The sequence below is a fragment of the Brachycentrus maculatus genome, unplaced genomic scaffold (assembly GCF_059751285.1).
Source record: "Brachycentrus maculatus isolate JH-2025_06_01 unplaced genomic scaffold, ASM5975128v1 h1tg000586l, whole genome shotgun sequence".
Classification (NCBI taxonomy): Eukaryota; Metazoa; Arthropoda; class Insecta; order Trichoptera; family Brachycentridae; genus Brachycentrus; species Brachycentrus maculatus.
In genome coordinates this window covers 169,436-185,161 of record NW_028281326.1, presented here as the reverse complement: position 1 = coordinate 185,161, position 15,726 = coordinate 169,436, and the positions used below count along the sequence as shown (strand labels likewise).

Genomic DNA, 15,726 nt, shown 5'->3' with positions numbered 1-15,726 from the left:
TATTACATCTCTGCATAGTTATTATATCTATGTTTACTCGGTATTTTGTCTAAAAGTTCACATAGATCAGTGGTTCCCAAAGTGGTCCTTACGGACCCCAGGGGTCCCCGGGATCACTCAGGGGGTTCATGTAAAATTAAAATTGATTAGAAGGTCCCTGAACGACGTCAGGGAGTCCGCGCAAGGTTAAGTATAAAATAAAATAATTGTGATACATTTTTATTAATATGGAAGTTATTAAGAATAAACAACAATGAATAAATTATTTGCTTATTTTAAAACGAATTTCGTCAACGGTAATATTCTCATATTCCTCACCCTTGATATTATTTTTAATCTGGAGTAAGACACCGAACGGGCAGAAAACACTTATTCAACAAAATGTTTCATTTATATTTTATTTTTACGTCACCATTTACTATTCAAGACATCATTTGTAATTTTTCATGGGCAGTTTTTTACCCAGGGTCCGTATACAAGTTTTAACTATGAAAAGGGGTCCGTGAGCCAAAAGAGTTTGGAAACTACTGACATAGATTGTAACAACAACAAAAAACGCTAAAATTTCTGGCGTCGGTGTCAAATAAATGTCTTTGATATAAACCAATGACAATTTGTAATTCCAGATCCCATTCATTCGACCAGACACATAAGCACGAAACCAAAGAATCGTTACATTTCTGGGATCCTGGGTAATGTTAACCCCTTAACGACCTTTCGTAATACGTAAATATATCATATACCGCCACTCTAACTTCTACAGTAAAAGTTCGTTAATTCGAAATTAAAAAGACATTTAAAACAATATAAAATATATCGCAATCATAGAAATTTTGAAAAAAATACACTAATTTTAAATAATAACATGCATGAGTATCCGGCTTATTTCAATTTAATATACATATGTGTGGGTGTATTTATTTATAATATAATAATAATAATAATAATAAAACCCTTATCCGCACCCCAATGGTGCATAGGGCACTGCGTCATATAAACGCAGTGTTATCTTGATCGTTTACACACGAAGGAAAGGTGATCAGCCCTCCGCTTCAAGTACCAGTCCAGGGTAATATTGAATAATTTATATAGGAAAACCGGCATATTATATCGCTCACTCCTTTCAAGAACGTCATAAATCAAAAAACTTGATTTTTTCAGGAGAACGTTTTTTAAGTTCAAACATAAAATACAATGTATTAAAAATAAATATCAAGCCACTTATTTAACTTTTTACTGTGCAACAGATCTTTTTAGGTAAAACCTGAATATTTTTTCTCCATTTGAAAAATATTTAGTATATTTAAAAAAATAATTAAACAATACCTTTTCTTCAAAATGCAAAAATAACACTTTCTGCCCTGTGGCGGGTAAATATTGAGTTAAAAATATGCCTCTTTTGCTGGGATATAGTACATTTTCTGGGCATTACGAAAACATGCACAACTCAAAATTTACGATTTTTGATATATGACGTTCTTGAAAGGAGTGAGCGATATCTGCCTTACTACATTTATTTAAAAATAACTTTTGTATTGTAGGTTTCCCCAAGTGTCCCTTGTTAATTATCGTTAGCTGTTAAATGAGCAATTGTGGCAGTCCCCATTCAAAGTAAATAATTTGTAATTGAGTCTAATTAACACAATATGCGTCAGCTTTGTCACTATTTTATAAAGGTTAGTTTGGTGCCGTAGTTGTGAAAAGCGTTGGCACTCAAATTGCTTCTGCTATAAATTAGGTACTTTAATCAATATTTGGCAAACAGTGAACTTTAAATCGCGTTTTGTGTAATAGAATAAATCTTTAAAAAAATAGTAAATAGTTTAAGTTTTAAAACGTCACACTGATCCGAATGTGAGAATTGAAATAATAAAATAGTTGCTTCTTTTCTAATTTTCTTTATAAAGTCTTTAGATCAATATTCTTCTTCTTTCTTTGACCCCTGTCCAAACCCTGATGGTGCCTAGGGTACAACATCAAATTGACGCGGTGTTAACTTAATCATTAATTATATGAAAGCACTGCGCTCTAGATTATTAAACATATTTTTCTTCCATTCATCATCCGTACCAAATGATGCATAGGGAACTGCATCGCACCAACGCTGTATTATGTTGATCCTTTATTGCGTGAATACAAAGTGATTGACCTTGAGCTTCAGGTACCAGTCCAGGGTGACATTAAATAAATATCAGAATGGAAAATCATTTATACTCGTTTTGACCCCACTGGGAATAAAACCTGGGACCTTCTTTAGGGAAAACAAATGCGATAACCATTTTACTACGGAAACGAACAAAATTAAAATTAATTTGCTTAAATTTTCACGGGTAAATAATTTCTCTCCTTACAGCCCAATAATGATAATATTATTGTTTTTTTATGTTTTTTATTTATTTTTAATACCATAATTAAAACGTGAATATTACTTATTATAACTTACATAAATTACATTTCACAAAGTAAGAAAAAATATTTTATTTTATAGCAGTACAATACAGATTGAAAGATAAGCCATTTATACCATTTATATTCATATCGTCCGAAGGATTCGGAGAATTGAGAAACGTTTCTTGTACATTTTGTTATTTGATTCTACTAAACACAGGCTCTTTGTTCTAAATCAACGGAATAATATGACTCCCCCGGGTCCGATTCCAGTTCAGTAGTACTTCAGTAGCAGCTCAGTTACCATGTAGAGGGAATTATGGACGCTGGCATTCAAATATTGTGATAGAAAAGATCGAAGTTATGGCCAAAATTATTGTACTCCGAGTGTTGGTGGTCCTTTTGTGCAGTGGTCGAAGTTTGGCGACTTTCGACCCTCTGTCACGCGAAGACGGATACCCTATCGATGGACTGGGAGATTTTGAACCGGCCAAATCGTAAGTAACTTTGGTTCCATCAATTGTTTGTTTATATTATTACGTAATAAGAAAAAATTGTGCCATCAAAATACGCTAGGTTGAGAAAAAATAATAAAAAGAATAAGTCTGGCGTGGAATGGATTAGGATGCATATAAAATATTTATTAGAACACAGAGGACTTTCGATTATTTAGGGCGGTAGCGATAAAGAAGACTTCGAATAATCTCCACAAATGAAAAGTCGGAAAGAATTTTTTGAAACAATTTTTTATTCTTCTCATAAATTAGTCTTTATTCCGATTAATTTATTTGGGGATACCCGGTTAATTAAGTACTGTAAGTGTTAGTGAGTGTGGGGTAAAGATATTTACATAAACAAATGCTGACTCACATTGTTTATGACGTTTTTGATTAGATTGTACCTACAAGTTTTTTTTTTAAACTTGTAGGTACAATTGTACTGCCGTCAAGGATCATCAACCCAAGAAAGTTATAAACATTTGTAAAATTTACGATGGTTTTTTGCTAGGTTTGTTGGATTATCAGCCAGCATTATCGCCCTATGTTGATCATCCGCCTGGTTAACGTTGAACAGCCCTTCGGGCCTCTTTTAATGACTTTCGGGTATTCATTACATAGCCTTTACATCAAGTATTATACAGAATTTTATACTTTTGAAGATTTAATAAAAAAAATCAACTAAAACATAAAATAGTTATAAATATGCGTGGTTTAATGTTATAATATTAAACCACACATATTCATAATATAACAGGAGAAAATACGCAACAAAATTGTGCACCTGATTAGCGCTAAACGATCAAATACAATAACCGAATTACGTAATTCATCAACTACTTGCGAAGAACTCGTTACATAATTCGGTTTTCAAATTCGACCACCCATCACTATAAAAAAAACTTCCTTCATGCCTTCAAAAAAGTGAAATGTACTGCTTCCATTTTTAAATTTTCATAAATACGTAGGTACCTACTTATTTGTCTATATTCGCTCCACATCAGTTCACAAACTGCCTCTAATTATTTTTTATTTGAAAATCTTAAACCGTTCTAATTACATTATGACTTGAATACAAAAACATGGGTTTTTTTTAACCAAAAAAGATCCCGGGACTCACTTCATGTCAAGCTTTTTACTAAAAAGTACATTAAAATATCATTTAAATATTCATTAAAAAACATATTTTATCATTTTGACGAATTATATAATTAAAGATTGCAATTACGTAAGCGCAAACATTGTTTCGTCCAATTTATTTTGAAAATTAAAAAAAAAAATCCTTGAAAAAAGGTGCCGCAACGCCGTTTCACATCGTTCCATGGAAGCCCTGCATATTACAATTTTTTTTTAAGTAAATGGAGAGTAATCAAGGGTTTTTTATAAGCTTAGAAGTAATAAATAATTATTGGTATACTTTCAGGCCAGAAGTCTTGAAATGTCCGACAGACAATCTGATAACATCAAGACACAAATGCAAGGTGGGAGCAGATTGGGTGGACTGTACGAGAAGACATTGCTGCCCAGATTATATCTACATCTCCGGAAAGTAAATAACATGTTTTTATCATATTCTCAATATTATTCATATTTAAAGCATTTACATTGTGGTTAGTCATTTTTACTTTTTTTTAAAAAAAAAATTTATTCATTTAATATATTTATTTTTTTATTTATAACATAATACATTTGAATCATTTATACATATGGAGAACTTTTATATTTCGATTCGCTGTGCCTCTCCATAAAAGAGACTGTGCTCTTGTGCTTGGAGAGGGACTTACACTCGTGGTTTAATGTTATATAATAAAAGATATAATAGTTTTTATTTACTTTTTTTTTTTAAAAATGTTAATAATATTAGTATATAACCACTCACCGAGATTTTTATGTCTACCGGTTTTGAGACGTACCCGTCTCTTCGTCAGGACAATCACTACCACAGCATGCAACCAATACCACCCTTCACTACCATAGCACCATTTACACACTCAAAACTACACAAATTTTATCACAGTAAAAATTAAATAATTGCGCCAAATAACAAAGCTAACCTAAAATACTGTGAAATGAAAACACCATATAATCATTGAATTTACTAATCACTCACAAATAAGTGAAATAAGCTTTCACTTATTTTATTAAAAAAAACATGTAATAAGAGTAAGGTGAAGAAGTTGTTTTTTCTTAAAAAGAATAACCCGTAAAGCCTCTATTTTTAAAGGCTTGTCTGCAGGTAGGAAAGTAAGAATAGAAAAAGTAAATGTGAAAAACACATCACACATACCCAGACCAATTGAAAATAAAGCTTTCTTGAATTTATTTTGCAATTGGTGGGAATCGAACCCATGATATCAGTTTTGCAATGGAGCGACTACCCAACTAAGCGGCTCACCACGCCACGGCACGGTTTATCTAATATTTGAAGCACTAACTTTGTGATTTTCCATTTTATAATTAAAATGTAACTTTGTTTTAAAATCACTATAAATATTTTATTACAACTTAATTATAATGTCTATCGGTTTCGAAGCTAACCGCTACTTGAAAAAGAAGAGGTTAGCTTCGAAACTGGTAGACATTATAATTAAGTTATAATAAAATATTTAAAGTGATTTGAAAATAAAGTTACGTTTTAAATAAATATTAGTTCATATTTAATATACTTGTCTGAAATAAGCTTTTCCGAAATAATTACTAAAATTACCATTTTCCCAATACATTACATAGTATTATTTATTAATTATTATTTCCCATGTCAGAATACCTACATTACAAAATTACATATAAACTTTGAAGAAATGTTTACTTTTGCTAAAATCAAATTTGTCTTATTACAGATGTGTTCCACAGGAGACAGACCCGTGTAGCCTGGGATTATGTGAACACAAATGTGATGTATATTTACAGAGAGTGATATGTACTTGCTTTCATGGGTATGAACTGAATAAGTTCAATCAGAAAAATGGAATCAAACCCTTCTGCGAAGGTAAATATAATGCTAAACATCTAGATTTTTTTCAAGTAACTTTACTTAAAAAATGCACATAATCTTTTCCACCATTCACATGTTTAATTTTTTTCCAGACATTAACGAATGCTTGGATAATAATGGCGACTGCGAGCAAAAGTGCACTAATACGGTGGGAAGTCACTATTGTGGTTGTGATGACAGATACACCCTCAATCCTGACGGCAGATCATGTGATAAAAAAGAGGTATGAATTATTTGTAATAATATATTGTTTAATCCCGATTACAATCTAGAGACGAGAAATAGTATAGTAAAAAAACCAACATTCGCAAATCGTACATGCATGTGACCACAGTTCTACAAATGTAAATACAATTGTAGAGAGTAAATACAAGATGTAAAAAAATGTTGAATTGTGAAAAAGGGTCATTGAACAATAAAGTATGGATGGGGATTAAGAGCATTAGTCCTTCTCATCTTACTTCAGTGCTAGGATTGGAGAGGATTAGTCAACTGTTGCTGATTTATTAACACATTCATATCACACAGCGAGAATTTTAGAAAACTCATAACCTTGTTCAAAATCATATTCTACTTTCTATTTAAACATCATAAATAAGTGTAAAAAAATAAAATCTGCTTTAAATCCTAATCAACACGACTCTCATCAATGTGTTCCTGCAATATTTGTATATTTATATAACACGGAAACCGTGTTCAATAGACAGAACGTGTTAATCACAAGCTAAACTTCTCTGCATTTACTCTAATGAGATTATTTTAATAGCGTGTTTATTATTTCAGTCGGATCTTACTAGCCCCTCATTAGCAGCAACGAGGGAAAAGTGTTATGCAAGCTGTGAAACTGTCAGCAGACTTCAGGAGAGAATACGGACCTTGCACGAACATGTAGCTGCACTGGGGACGGCTGTGAGGCTCTCGTCGTTCGCTAGCGGTCCCCCGGGACCTCCCGGGCCTCCGGGACCCCCCGGAGCATGGGGCGCACCGGGTACCCCTGGTAAAAGCACTTGTTAAGATAAATAATCATATAAGTACAGTGAGATAATCTGTGTTAACATTGGTTACGGAAAACAGTTAAAACGTCTTTAACATACTGTTGGTAGAGAGTGGGAGACGCTTATAAGCACTCTATTTGCTTACTTTTGGTACAGTGAGAGATTACAGTAGAGATTTGAAAAAAACATTGTTCAGATTAGAGTTGGGTTTGCGGTTACTTGTGAATAGTATACGACCCTAATTAGTATAATAATTAAGGTCAGGATTGATAAATAATAAAAAAAAACACCCGCCAATAATATGTTAATAATTGTCAGAGCCCAAAATGTATGTAGAGATAGGTAGAACTACATGCACTACGTGGATAAGAGAGAGGGAAGTTCAGATTTATTTTGAAGAATACTTCCTCTTCTTAAATTCTTATCCACACCCAACGGTGCATAGGGCATGAGGGAATCCAACGTTACCTTTATTACAATATGTTATCACTGGACGAAGAAAAGGCGACCACCCTTATGCCTCACCTATTAGCTATGAAACATAAAACTATATAAGTAACCCCACTGTAAATCGAATCCAGGACTTCTTGCATGGTAACCTCAAATGTGCTAAACGCTTCACTGAAGTTTGAATACACGAAGAAAAAAAAAGACTACTCGTTTAGTATTTATTTGCTGTCTAATAATGTTTGTTCAAAATGTTTTAGGGGCTGACAGCCAGAGAATGGAGAATGATGGGGAAGACTTCTCGTACAATTTGCTGGATTCGTATGTAAATACACCAAACGGACAGTGCAAATGTCAAAGAGGACCAGTGGTAAAGTTTTTTTTTAATTCCTGTAATTAATTTTAATGTAGAAAATAAATATACAGCAAACCTTCCTATAAACTTTAGATAGGTTCCCCGTTATCAGAGGGAACGTTTCAGGGGGTTAATGTTTTAAATTGAATTATTACATTTTAACCAGTGGAAATAACTGAAATGAGTCATTATTAAATTAAAATACAATATAAAAACATTAACCCCCTATAACGTGCCAATCTAATACTTGATTCTAAATCTCTAGCGCAGGGGGTAAAAATACTATTATGTTAAACATGGTGCATCGGGCACTGCATCATATTAAAGCAGTTTTGTTTTGATTGTTATATTGATAACATGAGGGTAAAATGATAAGTCTTGCACCTTAGGTATCAATCCAGGTTGATTGATTTAAATCAATATTTCAGTGAAAATTCACATATAGAAAAAAACAAGTCCAGAAGTAAATTTAAGTTATCTACACTCCTCTATATAAACCTATCCAAAAGTGAGTTTTTGCGGACAAAAATATATGTGGGAAGTGAGTTTTTTGTCCAATTTTTTTTCACTTTTTATAATTTTATATCAATGCTATAAGCCACATTTTTTCTTGAAAAAAAATTACACCTGTAAATATGACAGCTCATGCCTAGATGCCCAACAACCCTTGATGTTGAGTAACCAGCGCATCGAAAGGGTCGAGAGTTTCAAGTACTTGGGAGTGTACGCGACTGAAAATGGCAGCCTTCAAAAGGAACTGGGAGTGCGATTAGGACTCGCTGGGTCCGCATTCAACAGTATGAAGGCTGTCTGGAGATCGGATTTATAGTCGGTGAAAACCAAATGCCGTCTATACAATGCCTGCATTGCTCCTGTTCTCTTATACGGCTGTGAAACATGGCACCTTACAAGGGCCCAGAGCAGCCGTGTACTAAGCTTTGAGAATAGGTGTTTGTGGAAAATCTTAGGCGTGCGGTGGTTTGACTTTGTGAGGAATGAAGAGATAAGGCGTAGGACGCAGCAAATCTTGGTAACAACTGTCGTCAAGAAAAGGCGATTCAGTTGGATTGGCCATGTACTCCGCATGCCTCCTGAGAGCCTTAATCAAGCTTGCCTCTTTTACAAGGCATCAGGTTCGCACCGCCCAGGACAACCACTGCTGACAATTCGTCGGCAGTTCTCGTCAGAACTTCGGGACGCAGATCTGACTTGGGAGGATGCAAGGGAGCTGGCAACTGACAGAAAAGCCTGGAGACAGTTTGTGGACTCCATATGCTCCACCTAGGGAGCAGATATGGTTAAAATAAATATGATTTACATAAAAATTATCCATGTTTCATTAAATGGGTTTTCTTCGACAGCGTCACTATGATGACATCACACAAATTTAAGTAAAGTGTCGTGGGTAAAAGAAAAAACAATCTGATGTATGGTTTTAGTCTTCAAATACAACAACAGATAGCAGTACACGTGCCACTGTAGAAATAAATGTCACCGGGCTTTAGATATAAGCGCGGCCGTACGTGTACGCCCATACTCCTTTGAGGAAAGTTTTTTAGACGACTTTGTACGACCATACTCCCGGACTGGTTAATGAACTGACTTGTAATTGATTTACCAATCCTATCCAAAATTATAGCTGCCTCGGTGTAGTGAGATTGTTGGTGATTTCTAAAAGAGAATTTTGATTTTATTCATCCCAAATCAAGCATTTTTCTTAGTGAAATTTGCACAAATATAAAAAAGACCCCGTTACTAATCACATAAGGCATCAGTATGTTACATGTGGAATAGACTTGAAATAATTAGAAATGATTCTAGGGTCCTCCAGGTGCCCCGGGGTCAGAGGGACCTAAAGGTTCGATGGGTTCCAAAGGGTCCAGGGGGCCCCGCGGTCAGAGAGGATCCTTCGACTTCTTACTTCTTCTTCTGGCTGATCTGAGACATGATATCATCAATCTAGAGCACAAAGTATACCCTAAAGGTGAAAGGTAAGAGTATTTGAAACTTACTTAATGGGATTTTATATAATAGATCAGTGGTTGGCAAACTTACTAGCCAAAGAGCCAAATATGCACATTACAGATATTAAAAAAATTATTGATGGCCAAATCTGTTTGCAATTCTAGGATACCTTAATTATAATTTTAGATCTTTGTTAAATTACGGGTACACTCAATAAAACTTGATTTCACATTTAAAAAGGATTTTATTCATTGTTAAAAAATCTGATAAAAAAGCAAAACATGGAACTGGCAAAGGAAGGATGAAAGCAGAGTAAACGCTGTTAAAATGCGCTTCCTAAGACGAATGTGTGGAAAATCATTGTATGACAGAATTAAAAACGAAGATATAAGAAAGGAATGTGAGGCTGAACAAGGAAAAATTGAAAAGATTAGGAAGATTTCTTTACTGTGGTATGGACATGTGGAGCGAATGGATAGCGAGAGAATGACTAAAAAAATATATGCATCGAATGTGAACGGGAAAACAGAACGAGGACGATCGAAAAAGACTTGGTACGATTAGATCAATCAGAACCTAAAATCTGGTGGTGTCAAAAGTCTGCGTAATCAGAGGGCATGTATGACTAGATGTATGGATGTAAAGGAGGCGAGGAGTGTATGTCAGGACAGAAGAGTGTGGCGTTCCATCCTTTCTGCCTACCCTTGCGGAGAAACGGCGTGATGGTAGTAGTAGTAGTAGATAAAAAACCTGAATTTAAGGTATCTATGAGAACACTACTTATTGCGAATAATGTCCTTGCATCTCCATTGAAAGTTTGATCAAGTCTGGTTTGTTTGTCGTTATTTTTAGCACTTTTCCAGGTTCTCGTCAATAAGACGATTTCTTAGTTGGCTTTGAATAAGTTTCATGCTTCAAAAAGATTGTTCGCATGGATAATGAATACGTTGAGTCAGAGAGCCTTCCTGCGGATATTTGTGCCGGAGCCACACTCAAAAGGTCAAAAAGCCGCATGCGGCTCCTGAGCCACACTTTGCCGACCCATACCATAGATCTTTACGAATAGGTAGTGATGACCATGCATTTACTTCTACCCTGTTGAAACTATTTAAAACACTTCTTAGGGTATATCATTTTGTAGTAATAACCATGAAGGTAACATGATTAGTCCTGCACCTTAGGTATTAATCCAGGTTGATTGATTTGTGTAAATCAATAACACAATGAAAATCAACACCCAGAAAGAAAACTGTAAGGAATATGGGTATGTTGCTGACAGAGTGGTGATACCAACATCCCGCAAGCGTGTTTATATCCGCATAGTCTGGCAAGCAGCATTCTAGATTAGTCTCTCCTTAAAAGCAGTCACTCAATTAGAGCTATCTATTAACTTAAATGTATGTAATAAAATACCTAGGTACCTATCTACACATTTTATTAAGTACTTACAAATAGTACCTACATAAAACAGTTCTACCACCAGATGCCGCATGCGTCGCACTGAATAAAACAAAAGACATAAGATAGAAAAAATATAATATTGTTAACTGTCAGAATCAGATAGAGGGAAAATTATTGTAAAGATTAATTATGAATAAACTTTTATTGTCGTTTCTTTAATTACAAAGCAACACATTGTTTATTTTATTATTATACACCCACTTTACATATTATTTACACCCAATTTACGAAGGAAAATATTACCACGTTATATGTATATATAGAATAAACCAAAGTCGAATAGGTAGTGATGACCATGCATTTACTTCAACCCTGTTGATACTATTTAAAACATTTCTTAGGGTATATCTCATTTTGTAGTAATAAGCATTTCACATATCTTGGGTATACTGGTAAAAAACATTAACCCTTAAATCCCTGTTTGAATAATCCCTGTTATTTAAAGCTTTTAGCCTGAATTAAATACCCGGTATTAAACTTAAAGTTGAACTTACTTTTAAAACCACATCATATATATGACTTTTCAAACTACTTAGTGTATTTTGCCAGTTGATAGAACATTGAAAACTTTATAATAATGCATCATTATATTTTTTGACATCTCATCAAAGATGAAGAAGAATATAAAAGTCTCGGCATTTACGGGGCTGACGACCGTCATAGGCTGTTTAAGTGATCACTTTACACACGTGTAACATTCACCAATTCTACCCATTATTGACAACCGCACTACTCAAATTCTTGGAAGTTCTATATATATGAACCAATTTTGAAACATTGTTCTTGAATCACTAGAACTTCACTAGAGACATGTATTGGTGAGATGAAATTGTGATTGGAGATAATCCAGATTTTGAGAACAAGTATTTGGACACACTCAAAATGTTGTGTATGCAGTCAAAATTGCATATTTTCGAGTTAACTAAGTTTTTTGCTAGTACACCCACGATATATATATTTGTATACTATCATTCACAGCCCCTTGTTTATTTTACAAAAAGTAAATTGATAAACTACTCAATGCTTTTATTCTTCAGCCCTCCAAAACTGAACATCCAGAACGCTTGGAGAAGACAGCAGATGAAGGAGAATGCCCGAAAAGCCAAAGATGAGCTTGCTTTGGAGGCATATTCCCCGCCTATTGTTGAGGAAACAGGAGTAGAAATTACTACAAACGGAGAATCAGGCGAAATAGACAGACCCCATACCAAATCAAAGGTCAAGGGAGACCTCGGTGATGCGGAGTATTTGAAGCAACTGGAGCGCGTGATCCTCAAACAGAGGGCTATAGAGACGATGAAGAAGATCAAAGAGACGATGAAACAAAACTCAAACATATCCCTCATAATGGATATAACGGACGATGATTTGAACGAAGATGAAGACGAAAATGATGATTCTGACGGCACCATTAATTATGAGGATGTTGAAGGCACTAATTAATCGCAATACTCAAAAGTATTATCAAAATAATCAGAGAAAAAATTGTGTTTGAGGGTGCAAAAATTTTATGAAATTACAAACTGTTTTTTTCTCTCAAATCATTTGGGGTGCAATCATGAAGGCGCTTGTCATCCTTGTAGTGCAGAACTATTTTAAGTCTAAATTTTCAATAAGTTGCATTTTCATAGGCACAAAACCAGCTTTTTCAGAATTAATATTCCTCCTTCATTCCCTTTTCCATGTAACATATAGTAATGTCCTTTACTTGTGTCATTTGTATCCAATAGATTCCACTCCTAAATCCAAGAATCTAAAGAACACGACTGATCACCTGGCCTCCTAGTAGATCTGATGTGGTTCTCTATACTCCATTGGGTGTGAATAGGAATCAGAGTTGATCAATGTCTTCTTCAATTCTTCAAACTCTTATCCAGACCCGATGGTGCATAGGGCACTGTGTCATACAAACGCAGTGTTATCTTGATCATTTACACATGAAGGAAAGGTGATCAGCCCTCCGCTTCAGGTACCAATCCAGGGTAATATTGAATAAATATTATAGTGAAAAAATCACTTATATTCATTTGACCCCCCCCCCCTCCCATGGGAATCGAACACGGGACCTCCAGTACATTACACTACGGAGGCGGGCAAAATAATGTCACCTATTAAATATTTGATAGTATAATTATAATCGGTATAAATTTATTATTTACTAGCTTTATTCAATTCATATTGTGTTAACAGTATTTTTTTTGCAGATCACTGCTTTCATTTAAAAAACATACATAGAAATAACCGCAGAGTAAGAAACAAACTAAGCGATTACAATGTGAAAAAATTAAGTCTTATAAAAAATTACTGCTTACTTGAACCCAGGATATTTGGATGACATGTCCACTGCCCTACCGATTGAACTAAGCAGTCTGTTACCTTAATTTAGAAATTACATAACAGCCTTTTGAATGTAATCGCTGTACGACCTCTATTGTGTTTTTGACTAAACATGTTTTCACCGCGCCGATAGATGGTGGTCGAACTTTTTTACTTGTTAGATTTTATCAGTAGGTGTTGTTTACACTGCGATTGTTATAATTATTTCCACTTTTGATACTTTTAGGTACGATAAATGTTTAGTATTTTTAACCATCGCTTTATTCACAGGTAAGACAATAGAATTATTTAAATTTTAGATTCGACAGTCAGATTGTGGTAATATCTATCGATTTTTAAGTTTTACTTTGTAAATACCTCTATTGCTTAAAATCTACTGTGACATATCGCTCACTCCTTTCAAGAACGTCATAATAAATCAAAAAACTTGATTTTTCAAGAGAACGTTTTTAAATTTTAAAAATAAAATACAATGTATTAAAAATAAATATCAAGCCACTTATTGAACTTTTTTACTGTGCAACAGATCTTTTTAGGTAAAACCTGAAGGTTTTGTCTCCATTTGAAAAATATTTTTAAAAATTTTAAAAATAATTAAACAATACCTTTTCATCAAAACGCAAAAACAACACTTTTCACCCTGTAGCGGGTAAATATTAAGTTAAAAATATGCCTCTTTTGCTGGGATGCAGTGCATTTTCTGGGCATTACGAAAACATGCACAACTGAAAATTGACGATTTTTGATTAATGACGTTCTTGAAAGGAGTGAGCGATGTGTTTCGATGCATTCCACATTATTTTCAAACACCGTATGTGAAGCTAAGTCTAAATTTTACCCCTTTTGTCTATGTTCCCACTGATAAAAAATAATAAATAAATAACAATAAGAAACATCTCTTACCCCCTCTTCATCCTTCAACGTCCCAAGGACACAACTCTAAAATTTAGACATACATACACACATACTTCACATACAGTGTTTGAAAATGATGCAGGATGCTTCAAAACACGTGTCACAATAGATTTTAAAAAATAGTGGTATTTACCAAGTAATATTTGATTTAAAAAAATGTATTAAGTCTTATTTCAACAGCATAATCGCATAGTATTAAATAAAACTTATAATTAATCTAATTCATATATATATTCTTATGTAGTTAATAAGATATTAGCGGATAAAATACTGTGATTTATCATAAATATGTGCCATTGTATTTTTTTAAAACAATTTCAGCCTTATTCAAAGTCTTAATGAGTTCCGTTAATAATATTTAACTATTTTTATATTTTATGTGAACAATGCTATTTTTAAGCTTATACACCAAATATACCTAGAATCAGATTATAATTACTTAATGCTGCAGAAATAGTTTTTTTTATGTTTTCTTATATTTCAAACCTCTTCTCTGTACTGTTTTTGATTTGCTTTTTTCCAGGCATTTATTTTTACTATGTATTAGATAGTATAGATAGATAAGCAACATATATGTTTGTACTTTAATTTACTTAAAAGGAATAAAACAATATTTAAACCAAATGTTCATTTTTCATTTATTCAACTTGATAAGTCTAATAAATTAAGGATTTTTTGAAAATCTCTTGAGATTTTCAAACTAAGTATACTGGCGCCCATTATTGCTATAACTAACTAATAACTTTCAGGGGCGGGCAGAGAAATACAATGTCACATCACTCTGTCTTCGCAAAAATTCTTACCTCTTCCACATTTATGTATCTCCTAATAATGTGTGTAACGGGTATGTACGTACCCGCTGATTGTCCCGACTACTGACCTGACCACTTTCGAGTATTTGACCTACTTGATCATGCCAAGTTTTCCTCAGCCTTTCTCTGCCCCTATTTCCAATTGGATTCGTTTCATAAATTTGTTTTACCATTCTTTCCTCACTCATTCGTCTCAACACAAAGCATCTCAACACACCTTTCTTAATTTTATCGATAATGTTTACTCAGCCTTGATGAAAGAATGCATTCTTTCCTTATCTCACGATTCGAACACCTATGAAGATGAAAATGACGATTCTGATGGCACCTATCCATGATGGCATATATCATACATTATTTTGCCGTACATTCATATTTGTCTATATTCAGTCTGCTTTCATCCGCCTAGCAAGGGGGGGGGTTGCTACTAACTAAACAATGTTTTAAAATGTCATTAATATCTTACTACCCAAGAAGTTCATTTCATTTTTAATTTTAAATATTTTACTCACGCCGAGTCTACTGAGCAGTAAGTACATGTAAGGGATGCGAAAACAGA

General features: G+C 33.9%; 1 protein-coding gene across 1 annotated transcript; it reads left to right on the top strand.

The window, feature by feature from the left end:
• Nucleotides 1-1,829: 1,829 nt before the first annotated feature.
• LOC148301273 (collagen and calcium-binding EGF domain-containing protein 1-like) lies at nucleotides 1,830-14,973 on the top strand. Its single transcript, XM_088273480.1, has 9 exons — nucleotides 1,830-1,854; nucleotides 2,662-2,885; nucleotides 4,309-4,434; nucleotides 5,726-5,874; nucleotides 5,973-6,103; nucleotides 6,664-6,877; nucleotides 7,583-7,692; nucleotides 9,499-9,668; nucleotides 12,141-14,973. The coding sequence occupies exons 2-9, from the start codon at nucleotides 2,752-2,754 to the stop codon at nucleotides 12,544-12,546; spliced, it is 1,440 nt and encodes a 479-aa protein (XP_088129606.1). The 5' UTR covers nucleotides 1,830-1,854; nucleotides 2,662-2,751; the 3' UTR covers nucleotides 12,547-14,973.
• The last annotated feature ends 753 nt before the right edge of the window (nucleotides 14,974-15,726 follow it).